Here is a 14,599-nt window from a genome sequence, read left to right as displayed (position 1 = left end):
AAATGCACTGGACATCGAAGTAGCAATATGGTTTCCGGGCTCTAAAGCGTTATCCTTTCCACCAACAGTCACCATATCATACATATGGACTACCCATGGGATGAAGATGTTCCCTATCAATATTGGGGTCAAAAGGTCAAAGGTCACACACACTGGACATCAAAGTAGCAATATGGTTTCCATTTAAATTTTTTCATCGCATGGAGATGCTGTGTTCCTAGATACCTTTTGGATCATAATACTGAAGTTTTACCTATTACCAACACCCTTTGGGAGATTAGGGTAAGCGGGGGGTATTCTTAGTGAGCATTGCTCACAGTACCTCTTGTTTATGTAAATGAGTAAATGAGATAACTCTGACATTTTAGATTTTTATGTAAAACTTTCTGAAGGGTTTATTTGAATTATAAGTATATTTTTGATCAAAATATAGTTGAATGCATTTTTCTTTAGGCCACATCAAATCAATTCTCTGGTTCTCAGACACCGCGGCCCCCCTAAAAAATGGGCCGCTGACACAAGTTTATTACCGCGCCGGAAAAAAATCGTCCCTGCCCGTATTTGATCCGTCAAAATAAAATTCATGTTTTGGCGCCAAAATCGTAAAGCGCCTTGCTGAATAAGGCGTGCTGCTTACTTGATGTAAACAATATGGCGACAGAAACAGTTCTTGTAAGCATTGAGATTTTTAACTCAAAACAGATTGTTCCATGGACAATTATACCGGTAGACTCGTCCTTGACAGTTGATACGTTTGCAAGAAACTTCTGGGCGGTGAATTTAAAGAAATTGAAACTGGAGGAACAAATTGATGAAAGCAAGGCTGAGTTGAAGTACGACATTTTCGTAGGTCGAAACAAAACGGCTGACAGCGATAAGGTTTCTTCAGCAGTTTATACATTTTATTTACAATTCTTTTACAATTCATGACCATGCCAAACATTTACAGGAAGTAGTTTTTTGGTATACTTGAATAGAATGATAAAAAACGTACTATTTTGTATTCACTTTATTTGCATAAAGATCTACAATATAAAAGCATGACATACATATAAAACAAGACAAGAAGCAGAATGAAAAGAAGCTATACGGTGTTGAATACCATTTGCAAAACTCTAACTTTCTTCACAACACAAAAAAACCACAGACAAAAAATCCCTACCCATTTGTGACATGGAGATAAACTGAAAAACTAAACCCCCTACCTACCTCCCCATTTTTTGAAAAACAATTGTCTGAGAACCAGAGAATCGATTTGATGTGGCCTTATGTGCAAATGTTTAAAAGAGTAATGGTATCCACTTAATAGTAAGTAGGTAATGTGGGGCTATTTTTTATAAACAAATAAAAATTCCATTGCTTACTCTATATAAACACATGCAGTGATTTTTTTAGGCCCATTTTGGGTCTGAATTTTGGCCCTTTCCCCTCCTTAAAATTGCAAATTTTTTCTCACTTTAGCCTGCATTTTTCCCAATAAGAAAACGTATTTGAAAAAAGTAAAGATTCGATGTGAATTATATACATAAGACTTAACAAAGAGTTAGGGAATGATGATTTAATTGGATAGCATAGTTGAAAATTTTAAAAGGTTAAAGTAAATTAGATGTGTAAAATAAAGATAATATATTTGATATGATTTTAAAACTTAATTACGATAAAATTGATTTTTCCCAATTTGACAGAAATGTCGACAATTTTTCCCAATTCGAAAGCCACAGGACCCTTGTAAAAATTGTAGAAAAATCACTGCCATGTACATAAGAATGAAAAGATAACTCATGCTACAGTCAATATAGAAAGGAAAGATAACTCATGCTACAGCCAAGTAAAAAAAGAAAGCCTCCCTCATCAAAATTTGAAATGTTAGGCCTGAGAAACTATTCATTAATTTTTTGGGGTCTGAAAGAAAAGATACTAAAGCATTGGATGATTCTTTACATCTTTTGTTGCTACATGTAGCATAGAATGTACAGACAAATTAAATAACAGGTAATAGTGTGTACTGCTACATGTAACATAGAATGGTTTATGGACAAATTAAATAACATGAAATAGTGTGTAGGTGTGTAGACAAATTAAATAACATGAAATAGTGTGTAGGTGTGTAGACAAATTGAATAAGGGCTATTCCATAAATAAATACATGGGGGTGGGGGGGGGGGGGTCGGGAGGCACCTTTTGTATATACCAAGCACCCATAAAAAAAAATAAAAAAATTGCCCCATGACCCATCAAATTGATAAAACTCATTTTACAATGACCCATCTAATTAAAAAAAAAAACCTAACCAGACCCACCACAAAAATATTTTTAAAAAATGAAAACACTACAAATCTCGCGAGGTTTTCGGGACAAACATTCTAGTAGTCAATGACGCGGTAATGCCTGTGCGACATTGTATCACAGTAGTTCTGAAGAAATGATGTCACATCAATAATCAAAGGCATCTATGGCGGGAATGTTGGAAAGATTGGGAGTCCAAGCGATGCTATTATCATGAAATGGGTATGGATATGTTTTTCCACGAATCGTTCGTCTTCTAATGGAGGCCTCTATATCACCATCACACTGACTGATAAATATAACGCATACCCTCGCATAAATCAACCAAGGTTTGCCTATTTTTATTAGAAAACGGAATACCTATTGATTTCAAAATATTCCCAAGATCGATGCACTGTAAACTGTAATAATCTACAGAGTTCGCCACCATTACGTCCCAAGGGACCCTATTAAACGCGCCTCTAATTTGAAGAGTGCCCTAATGGAAATAGAAAGTTATGCGCTACAAAGAGCGACAACTTGAATAGTTCTATGTTACTTCCGATTTCGAAAGCACGTTTTCAATTTTCCCTCCGACGTTTTGTAACCAACACGACAAGAGCGACAATAAAAATATTCTGAAAACTCAACACCCACGTGGCACAAAATTAAAAAACAATAGAAACTACCCACTACCCATAATAAAAAAATTTTTAACAGTCCAACCACGGACCAAATAAAATATGAAAAAATACGAACACCCACACTAAAAAATATCGTTTGCCGCCCGACCCCCCCATTTGATCATTTCTGGAACAGCCCTAACATGAAATAGTGTGTAGGTGTGTAGACAAATTAAATAACATGAAATAGTGTGTAGGTGTGTAGACAAATTAAATAACATGAAATAGTGTGTAGGTGTGCAGACAAATTAAATAATGTAAGGTAGATTTGACCAGTCACAAGGAGTTTTAATGAGAATGTGATAAATCTTTGTGATGGGCTCCACCACAAGCTGTGATTGTCTAATAATTTTCATGTTATTTGCAATGTAAGAAAAGTAACAATTCTTGAATGCTTATATTTACTACATTTTATACAATATCGAATTATATTCATGCTTTAACATTTACTGCCTTCTCCATACAAACATTGGATGCAGGCTCAGACTGCTTGATACTGGCTTTGACGGGTTCTGTAACCAAAAGAGTTCTGTCTGTGCTGTCGCCATTTTCTCCAGCAGGGGAAGGGGAGAGTACTCTCTTTTAGCTCACCTGTGCTGAAAGCTCAAGTGAGCTTTTCTGATCGCCTGCTGTCTGTCGTCTCTCTGTCTGTAAACTTTTTGCATTTTTGACTTCTCCAGAACCACTGAGCCAATTTCAACCAAACCTGGCAAAAATATCCTTGGGTATAGGGCTTTTTAAGTTTGTACAAATGAAGGACCGTGCCCATTTCATAGGGGAGATAATCACAAAAATGCAAAGTCTTTTCCTGAAGAACCACTGGGCCAGAAGAGCTGAAATTTACACAAAAACTTCTTGACATAGTGCAGATTCAAGTTTGTTAAACTCATGGTCCTCGGGGGTAGGATGGGGCCCGTGATAGGGGGGAAAATTTTTACGTACAAAATACATAAGGAAAATCTTCAAAAATCATCTCAAGAACCACTGGGCCAGGAAAATACAAATTTACATGAAAGCTTCTTGACATGGTGCAGATTTAAGTTTATTAAAACCATGATCCCCAAGGGTAGGATAGGGCCACGATAGGGGATCAAGTTTTATGGGGCCACGATAGGGGTTTATATGCAAATATATAGAGAAAATCTTCTCAAGAACCATTGGGCCAGAGAAGTTTACATTTACATGAAAGCTTCCTAACATAGTGCAGATTTAAGTTTGTTAACATCATGAACCTCGGGGGTAGGATGAGGCCACAATAGGGGATCAAAGTTTTACATACAAATATATAGGGAATATCTTTAAAATTCTTCTTTTCAAGAACCGCTGGGTCAGAAATGTTTACATTTACTTGAAAACTTCCTGATATAGTGCAGATTTAAGTTTGTAAAAATCATGGTAGGTTGGGGCCACAATAGTGATAAAAGTTTTACATGTGAATATGTAGGGAAAATCTTTAGATATGGGCCAAGGTGACTCTGGTGAGTGATGCGACCCATGCGCCTCTTGTTTGTGTAATAAACCGCAAAGCTTGAAATATGATTTAATGGGTAAATGCTGTAACTGTGGATGTAACTATGCATACATGTATTGTGGTTTCTTATGAGACAGTAATGGCATAGTTTGGTTAGATGTGGGGGTTACTTCTAGAATTACATGTTGAATGAATTTGAGAGATTACATACATGTACATGATTATTACACTTATGTACAAGTCACACAGGAAGTGAGAGGTTTATAAGTATCGAGCGATGAGTCACACAGGAAGTGAGAGGTTTGTAAGTATCGAGCGATGAGTCACACAGGAAGTGAGAGGTTTTTTAAGTATCGAGCAATGAGTCACACAGGAAGTGAGAGGTTTATAAGTATCGAGCAATGAGTCACACAGGAAGTGAGAGGTTTGTAAGCATCAAGCGATGAGTCACACAGGAAGTGAGAGGTTTGTAAGTATCAAGCAATGAGTCACACAGGAAGTGAGAGGTTTATAAGTATCAAAAGATCTACACAAGACCTATCATTCTCTGTTATCTATACATCATGGTCTGAGTTTATGTCATGTACTGAATCACTTTGACTTCTCCTGTGTTAAGCAACCCTACCCACAATCTCCCCTCTCTGTCCACACTCAGTCCATTAGGTTTATCTAGTCCACAATTGTCCACACATCTCAGGAACTGTCCATTCTGATCCAGGATGTGTAGACAGGCATTGTTTTTATCAGTGACAATGATGTGACTCATGGAGTCTGTCACTATATGTGCAGGATTAAATGACTTTTTCCTCCTGGCTGGTGTACCATCGTATCGAAGTCGGACTCTTCTTGACTTGTCCACCACAACCACGCTTTTAGCATTATTATCAGAGGCACAGATGTCTCCATTGTTGTTCTCTACCACATAGAGTGTTAATGCTCCTCCTTTATAGATTAACTGTCCATGCTCATCTCTATCTATTTCCTGTCTCACTGTGTGCCCCTGATAACGAACTATTTTATATTGGCTAAAATCAGTAGTAAACATACTGACCAGTATGTCGCCCAACTTGGTACAGCATAGTTTGTCTGGTTTCCAGCCTGGTGGTGTGGTGATCAGTGTCTCTGTTCTCCCTTGTCTGACAATGTTCACTGTTTTGTTGACGTCACTGTACACCAGTTCTCCGTGTCTGGTCACTGTGATGTCACTAGGCCAGTATTGACATGTGACAGTGCCCCGTCCAGACCCGTGAATGTCAACATGCCTAATGGTTTTATCAATGCCACTAACCCAGGCTTCATCCACTCCCACACAGGCAACATGGCCTAGCGGTTTAACTCGAGTTGGAATAGAAGCAATCATCTTGGCTTTGTCTAATAGCTTACTCGGCAATGAGTAGGAGAATTTATCTGTCAGACTAGAGAGTGCTCCCTGAGTCAGCATGGCCTGATGTTCTCCTAATTCTATTCGCAGTTCTCTCCCCTGGGCTGTGTTTGTTTTGAGTGATGGCAGTTTGACATCAATGTCGGTTGGCATGTTCCTATATTTGTGGAGTTTGGATTTGTAGCTAGTGACAGCCGACATCGTTTTGGACAAAAGGATTTTTTTGTTTTTTTTAACTGTTTCAGTCATTTCTTGAATAAGCTTGCTAAGCCTTGAATGGTGGGATTTTAAACCAGCCAGATGATTTTCTTTAATGGATTTCATCATAGAGTCAAACTTATTGAAGATGGTGTCTACTTCTTGGTGCCAAAATTTTCTGTTCTTTCCTGTCTCTTTTTCCAGCTCATGAAGTTTGCCAATTGTGATAGATAATTTTTCGTCTGTAGTTTTGCTTTTCTCCTTGTAGCTAGGAATAATGATGGATTCAATTTCCTGAGTTTCTTCTTCAATTTCTTGTTTCTTGCTCTCAATAATTTTGGATAATTCTACAGCATCATGGCTTTTGTGGAGACCAAGCATGCATTTCATGCAAATTGGAACCTCACATTGTTTGCATAAGCCTCACATCTTTGTTTGAGGTGAGTGGCACACTCAGGAAAAGCCATTTTTTTGTCATTGAAATGAACGATGTCATGTGGTTGGTACTTAAAGTTGTCCACATGTTTGCTGATGCACGTCACACACAGACTGATCTGACAGTTGTTACAGAATTGCTGGGTGGGGTTCTCACAAAGGTCACAGGGGATGACCACTTGCATTGAACTAGAAATGAAAAGATTTACGATCAGCACCATTTTGTTTATAAAGAATGACAGAGGCTATATTTTAATTGCAAATCCTATGTATATAGTTTTCCAAACACTATTTCCTGTAGTTTTCATTAGCAAAATTATACTTTTCCATGGTGCTTTTTATACGCCTGTCTTAAGACGGGCCGTATTATGTTATGGCCTTCATGTCCGTCCGTCTGTCCGTCCGTCCGTCCGTCTGTTAGCTTTTTCGTGTCCGGCTCATAACTTAAATACTATAAGGCCTAGAATAATCAAACTTTGTCAGTTGATACATCTTGGGTAGAAGGTGTGTCGCACATTAAAACCAGGTCGCTGTGACTTTTAATTAAGAAGATATGGCCAAATATGGTAAAACCCTGTCCGGCTCATAACTTGAAAACTATTTGATCTAGAATCATGAAACTTGGTCAACTTATGCATCTTAGGTAGAAGGTGTGTCGCACTGTACTTTAAGGTCACTGTGACATTTAGTTGAAGTGATTTTTTGAAAAAAGTATGTTATAATTGGTACAATCCCTACTCATATAAGAGTTTTGTAGAAAACCTCATTCAAAAATGTTACATCAAGACAACACATATTTTTTTTATGATATACTGTACAGCTTTTTTTAGCCTATGTAATGTTTCCTTTGTTTCTAACAATAACATGAGAAATTCCACTTGTCCCATGGGAGTAGCATGCAAAGGGCATTTTGACAAGACTAATTAATGAGTTTTGTGTAGAGCATCTCTGATCAACATGATCAAGCAGGTGTTATCTTTATCTCTAGGGAATTGGGCAGAGAGATCTTAGCCTCTTAATTGCAGATATACCAGAAATTATTTGTGAAAGTGAATTTGTTTGTTGTGGTTAGTCTTTATTTTCAAAATTAATTTGACATTGTACTATATAATTTTTAATTTTTTTTCTCAGCAACCTATATGCAGAGTATCATTTCTCACTAAGACAACAAATGGTTGCAATATGTATAAAGGCCTATTTTAATGATTAGTATTTTGATGTTTTGTTATGGCTGTGGCATTGTTCAGAAAAAAGATATACAATGAACAAAGCTGCAGATTGGGCATTTGTGTAAATCTGAACAGATGAAATAGTATTGCAATAACCATATTAAAAAATGTTAATTCAAGAAACTACACATTCTTCATTATATACACTGTACTATACAGCAGTATATAACAAACAAATTATTTCTTTTGTGTCAGTAACAAGAGAAATTTCCCTTGTCCCATGGGTGTAATTATCAAGCAATTCAGGAGGCATTTTGCTAACAGAAAAATTGCATTCTGTCAAATTACAGATTAATTAATGAGTTTAGAAGATTTCTGTTACAGCAATCTGATCAAGGAGGTGCTATCTATATCTCTTGCAATCGGGAATTGGGCAGAGGAATCTGGCCTTCTAATTGATCTGTCAAATTTTAGAACAGTTCTAATTGGTAGCCATTACTTTGAAAGTTAATTTGGTATAAAGTTTAAGAATTAATATGATATTGTAAAATATATTTTTATTTTATATCTCAACAACAAGGTGCAGATTGTCATGTCTCACTAAGATGACAGTTTTACAGTCTAAGAATAAACATAATGACTAATGTTTGATGTTTTATTACGCTGTGCATTGTTCTTCATTCCTTAAAATACAATGAGCAAAGCTGCAGATGTGCATTTCTCAAGTCTAACACAACCAGTTGAGAAATATATGATGTATTATTTTTTTCTAATTAATAACTACACCATAGGAGATGCACCAGTGTTTGAAATAACCGTTTTTAATCTATATTTATTTATATTGACATCACCATGCATATTTTACTTTTATACTTGAAGATTTGACAAAGGCAGATACTGATATATGTATTTTTTGATATGTTGAATAAATCAACCTTTTTGAGTACTCCCATTTATTGTAAGTTGTTTGCTTGGATAAAGGGCTATCTTGCACTTTAATCATTTCATTGAAAACATTTGGGAAAATGTTTTTATATCCTTTTAAAAATCATTAAGCTTACATTATCAATATTTGAAGCAATGTCACATGAGGCCATAAAGTGGGTAAGATTCTTAAAGGAAGGTTGACATTTGGTTCCATGCATACCTATCTCTTCATGGTGATATGTTCATGTTAACAATATGTGACGGGCGTATCATGTGCCGTGGCGGTGCACTTTATTAACGTTTGGATAAGGTATGTAAATATTGAATGGCGGGTATGGATGGACCTCTCGTAACCCCAGTATAATATGTTTGATTAGACCCGTCATTCCCCATTGTGTTCTTGATGTTGGATGATTATAGAGATCAACTTACACACACCTTCCATCTAGTGACCTTTTAAAAGATGTGTCTGATGAGACGTTCCTGTAATTGCAGACCTGAGAATGTTTTCCCCAGAGTGTTACATTACGGAATAGTGTAGTGGTTTACACACTCGCTTCTCACCGCTGTTACCCGAGTTTGATCCTCATGGTCGGCAGCGGTTGTATGCAAGAGGCTAGAGCAGTTACCCACTCAGACACGTGGTTTTCGTACTCCTGTCAATAAACCCCTCGTCCCAATATCTGAACAATAGCATCAACAAGAGTTGGGCAGCTTTTTTGTTAATCACCATAAAAATTATGAAATTGAGTTTTTCACTTTTACACTTTTGATTGTATTTTTAGTTCTTTACTATTATTTGATGGATACAATGACTAATTTTCACACCCCTGTAAAATTGTAATTGTAAAAAGGATTACTGTCAATAAATACGGGTAGGATGATGAGTATTTGTATTAAGTATGAATGTAAACAATAGAGCATGATTAAATAAAGAGAAAATATGTTTTACTACGACTGTCTTGTAATAATTTATAAACATATCCATATTATTTGTCAGATTATGTTCAGCATTCATCAGATAAAGTATCTTAGAGGGTAGGAGGTTGTCCTGAAAACTACGTCAATTCATTTCTTTACGTTTTACATTTCGTTATTTTCCGTAAGGCTGTCTAAAGTTAATTCTACGTTTAACGTCACCCTCACGCGTAGGTTTCGGGGAAATTGCCGTTTTTGAAAAAACAAACAAATCCGGATTTGAAGTAGTCGTTCAGGTTTGGTTTTTCATTTAGCGACTTAATTCTACATCCCATGTAAGAGGAAAACGCACTGAAAAATTTAATCAGAGGCCCTTAAATGAAGAAAATGGAAGTACATGTATATGCCACTATTCAAGTAAAAAAAACGTACAAAGATGGTTTGAACCGAACTAATCTCAGCGAGATTCGTCGAGGCTGGATATTTGGACTGACGCCTCTTCCGAATGTCAGACCAGTGTCACACAAAGTGATTCGGGAAATCTTGCCTGAAATTCAGCCGCTTTTTTCGATTAAAATGGGTTAAGCAATTCCTTGATCGCTTCATCTTTTTGTCTTATACATCCTAATATGTTTTACGGCGTGACCGTGTTTGAGGGCGAAGCAAAAAAGTTTTGACATTAGTATCTATATCCAAAACAGGACAAAAACAACCCGAAGTTAGCACGCGGACGGAGCTGTATCAAAGCATCCTAATTTTTGGACATTTGATCCACCTATATATTGAACGCGGGAAATATAACGCAATTGATGTAAACAGTATATTGTGACGTCATATTCAGCGTCGTTATTTAGCAAATTACAAACAAAGCGTTTGAACCACAACAAAAAACATGGCGTTAATCGTGGAGTGATTATATATGATTAAGAAAATGAGATTTATATGCTTTTACGGATTTTATGTGTAACATCTCAGAACGACGTGAACTAGGGTAGATGAGATTCAAAATGGAGGAATTCATGTCCACGCGCTAATATTCGAATCGACGCCATTGGTACCAAACTTTTCAAGTTCCATAGGTATGGTTTAGTTTTTCATTACTTTCCTATATTTTCCTTTTAAACATGTATATACGTGTTACCTATAGGGAGAGCTCCGCTCTCACGGCACTTCGGGCCGTGAGAGGGCTTCGCCCTCTATTAACTCCCTATCACATTTCATATTTACCTTCTCAACAGTGAAGAGTTCCGATGTACTATTTCATGACAGTTTGTACTACGATTGGAAATACACAACTTGCTGATTGATAATTACTTTGTACAAAGCATTTAATCATAAAAATTAAAAGCACCAAAAAGAAAATTAATTATTTAATCAATTTATTTGAGGGCGTCCTAAACTATCAGAATCTTGCCTTGTATTTGTAGATGTGAAGGTACAATCCTGATCTTTTAGTTATTAGCATCTTCCTTTCAAAATTGTATTTTAAAAAATCAACACAAAACAAAGTAAAGCATATTTTAAACTTTAAGATGTGTCATTATAAAAATGTATGAAATATTGTCATCATAATTTTAATTGTAACTGAGTCACATGTGTCTAGCAACTATTTCCACAAAAGGAAGTTTTCCTTTAGTTTGCTATGTTTGTGATGATGAAAATCCATTGGATGTACCACCTGATATTATCGCAAGCCACTACTCTGCTCACCCAATCTGCATGGTGTGTTCGCAGAAGGGAGTCTAACCCAGATTAGGGAAAAAGTCTTTGCTGGGAAAACGCAAAAATTGACTTGGACTTGAAAATCAAATCCCACAATGTGTTTAATTTGACATATTACGTTTTTGGTCACTAAATTGGGTGATGTCTATTTGAAATTGTTGATTTTTGGGTCACTGAATAGGTGATTTTCAATAAATACACATTTGTTTAAAATTTTTGTTTGTTTATTTTTTTCCTCCCTCCCTCGTAGGTTTTGAAGTTTTGAGGTGATGTTAAACGTAGAATTAATTTTGAACAGCCTAAATACATTTCGCGGGTTTTTGAGCTCATGCACGAGCACTTTTGCGCTTAGTATATATACTACTACTGGTCAGTGTTCGGGCAGTGCAAGGTTCATTACAAGCAACAAAGGTCGCTTTTGTATTTCTGTGCCTTAGCCTTCCCTCCCACTCAGCCCATTTTCAGTTTTGAATTCATCTGTTTTCATTGGTGATTTTTCAGCTTTGTCGATTTGATGTTTGCTTATTAAAAACGATCTTGTAACGAACGCAACCAACCTATTCACTTTTTCTGTTTTGTTTTGTTATCAAATAGTGAAGAAAATATTTATTTTCGGACGAGGGCACTGAGGGAGAAAATAATTTCTGTGATCTGATATTGAACTTTCAGTATCATGGTCATGTAACAGTTAATTCTCAATTTATCACCACTCAATTCATAGCCATTTTCGTTATAACGCCACATTTTACTAAGAACATTTTTCCTATTACTTAAAATTCTCGTTAAAGTGCCAAATTCGCTATCACCATTTGCCACGGTATTTTTATTACAAAAATCTATATGAAAGTGTTAATTATCTCGATAAACCGCCATGGGTGCACATGATCAGTGATGTGAAAAATTGATCATTATCGATCTCCGGCGTACACTTGGGCAGGAGGTATCCATTATTAAACAAGATAATTACTTAATATGAACTGTATATTTTGTTTTTACCTCACCGAAAAATATTTCAGTTTATTCCATGGCTTCGCCCCGAGAGAGGTTTCTGCTCATTTTCTTAAAGCTGTATGACCCGATGTTCATGTATTATTTTTGTACATCATTACTTTAAAGCAGATTAAATACTTTATAAAGTTATTGACTTTCCCCTAATTACATGCTTGAAAACATCTGCATGTAAAAGAAAACAGTGTGAATATTTAGAAAGTAAATATAGTGGGTACATATATAAATCATCCCATAATAGACGTCTATAAATAGACCCACGCGCGTCAGGGGAATCCCAACATGATGTATTAACTCATACGCAAACTGTCTAGTTTTAAGGCTGAAAGAGCGTAAAACAACGAATTACTAAGAGGTGTTTGATATTTTTATTTCTACTAAACTTATGGTATGGTACTGTTATAACAAAATACATAGCTTTACACAGAAAAGACCACCGATGATCTGAAAGTTTGAACTGATCACGTGACTGTCACTTGAAATGGCAGAGTGACACGGTTATTTTTAAACATCGATTTAAAATCAAATAATTTGTGTTAAGACAGGTGAAATAATTTATTACATGTCGTACAGCCTCATAACTACATACGTGTGATGATTTAATAACGTTTTTACGAGATGGAAAAAAATGTAATTCGGAAAAGCTTTAAGAAAATAAGCAAAGTATTACATATCACGGAAACCATCCGAAATGTACACAATAGGAAATCTCCAATTATTCTACTGTTTTATGGGAAAAGCTCATAAAAAGGAGACATTGAGTGATATTTTGGTTGCAAAAGGTGAAATACTCATTGATCTTCTTCCAGTTAATGATGGCTCACCAACCAGGAAACAGCCATGCGGTGCGCTAGATATTGACACGGGAGAAGGATTTTAAATAACTTGAAACATACTGTGTATAAGTGTCTTGTATGTGTATTGTTTTGAAATGAAGCCTTATTATTGATAAAACTAAATAATTAAGATATATTATTACATTAAGTTTGTATGTAAAGGAAAGATAACTCTTAAATATACAAGAAAAGTAACTCTTTCTCCCCAAGATGGTGGAAATTCAATTCATGGCCAAATTCGTTATAACGCCATAAATTCAAAAGAAAAGATGACGGTTTATTGAGAGTTGACTGTAAATGGTATTAAACTTTTGATATTCCGCAGTTGTACTTGACTTGCAATGAACATTGGCGACAATGACAGTATGAAACATTGATAATGGAAGTATGAAACATTGATAATAATGGAAGTATGAAACATTGATGATAATGGAAGTATGAAACATTGATAATAATGGAAGTATGAAGCATTGATGATAATGGAAGTATGAAGCATTGATGATAATGGAAGTATGACATATTGATGATAATGGAAGTATGAAGCATTGATAATAATGGAAGTATGAAGCATTGATAATAATGGAAGTATGAAGCATTGATGATAATGGAAGTATGAAACATTGATAATAATGGAAGTATGAAACATTGATGATAATGGAAGTATGACATATTGATGATAATGGAAGTATGACATATTGATGATAATGGAAGTATGAAGCATTGATAATAATGGAAGTATGAATAATGTTTGCATGTTAATTGAATTTCCAGATAATACAAATGACCCCACACTTCCATTTGTTACAAACTCACAATAACAAACAAATAATATATTCATTTTTATATAAAATGTATAAACAAACAAATTATGATTAAGTAGTTTACCTTTTATGTCTAATAATTGACCATGAATCCATTAACCCACCCTAATATCATACAGACAGGAAAGTACTTAGTTTCAGTGTTTTATACTACTTGGTGGGTTATAGACTGCTTTGGACCTGTGACATGTATTGAGCTTTAATGTTCAAAAGGCAGGACATGGGTCAGTGTTAATAAATGTGATCAAGAAATTTAAATGTCTGTCTCTGTCACGTTCCTGTTCAGGCTAAGAGTTCGTCTTCTCTAACAGACTGTTATATGATATCTGCCTGAATGACAAAGAGTTTTGTAATGAAAGGAAACTTATGACATGCGCCAGACATCTGCTAACTGTATTACATCAGACAATGTTATTATTGAAAATGTCACAAATTTTAGAACTTGTCACAAAGTCTAGAACGTGTATTGAAGTGTTGAAGAAAAGAACTATTTATGTACACAATAGTAAATGTCAGGAAGTTCAGTCAATCGTATCTTTTTGTTTTCATGAAATCAGTTCTTAACTATGGATTATAAAGTTCATTTTCATGGATTAGTAGTTATAATTTTGTTTAAACCACAAAATCTGTCAAAAGATATTGAAAACTTATTGAAGAGATGGTCCATATCCAATGTATAGATGCTGTGATTTTCAGACAGAAATTAATTTCGAAAAAAGTTTTCAGTCTTCACTGTTTCTTGATGGGAGGTAACTCTTCCATAGC

General features: G+C 35.5%; 2 protein-coding genes across 4 annotated transcripts in view; one reads left to right on the top strand and one right to left on the bottom strand.

Annotated features, from left to right (window-relative positions):
- The window catches only part of LOC125650724 (nuclear pore complex protein Nup133-like), a 67,289-nt gene that overhangs the window by 18,436 nt on the left and 34,254 nt on the right, over positions 1-14,599 (top strand). The gene's annotated exons all lie outside the window — the stretch shown is intronic.
- On the bottom strand, positions 643-13,988 carry LOC125650735 (uncharacterized). The gene is made up of 2 exons (XM_048879259.2): positions 13,899-13,988; positions 643-6,622 (listed from the first exon to the last, which is right to left on the bottom strand). The coding sequence occupies exon 2, from the start codon at positions 6,386-6,388 to the stop codon at positions 4,994-4,996; it is 1,395 nt and encodes a 464-aa protein (XP_048735216.2). The 5' UTR covers positions 6,389-6,622; positions 13,899-13,988; the 3' UTR covers positions 643-4,993.

Source organism: Ostrea edulis, chromosome 5 (assembly GCF_947568905.1).
Source record: "Ostrea edulis chromosome 5, xbOstEdul1.1, whole genome shotgun sequence".
Classification (NCBI taxonomy): Eukaryota; Metazoa; Mollusca; class Bivalvia; order Ostreida; family Ostreidae; genus Ostrea; species Ostrea edulis.
Note: the sequence above shows the minus strand (reverse complement) of the source record. Positions and strands in the feature narration are given on the sequence as shown.

What these genes read in the sequence shown, in the direction of transcription:
- LOC125650735 (XM_048879259.2), bottom strand. Translation starts at nt 6,388, where the DNA reads ATGAAATGCATGCTTGGTCTCCACAAAAGCCATGATGCTGTAGAATTA.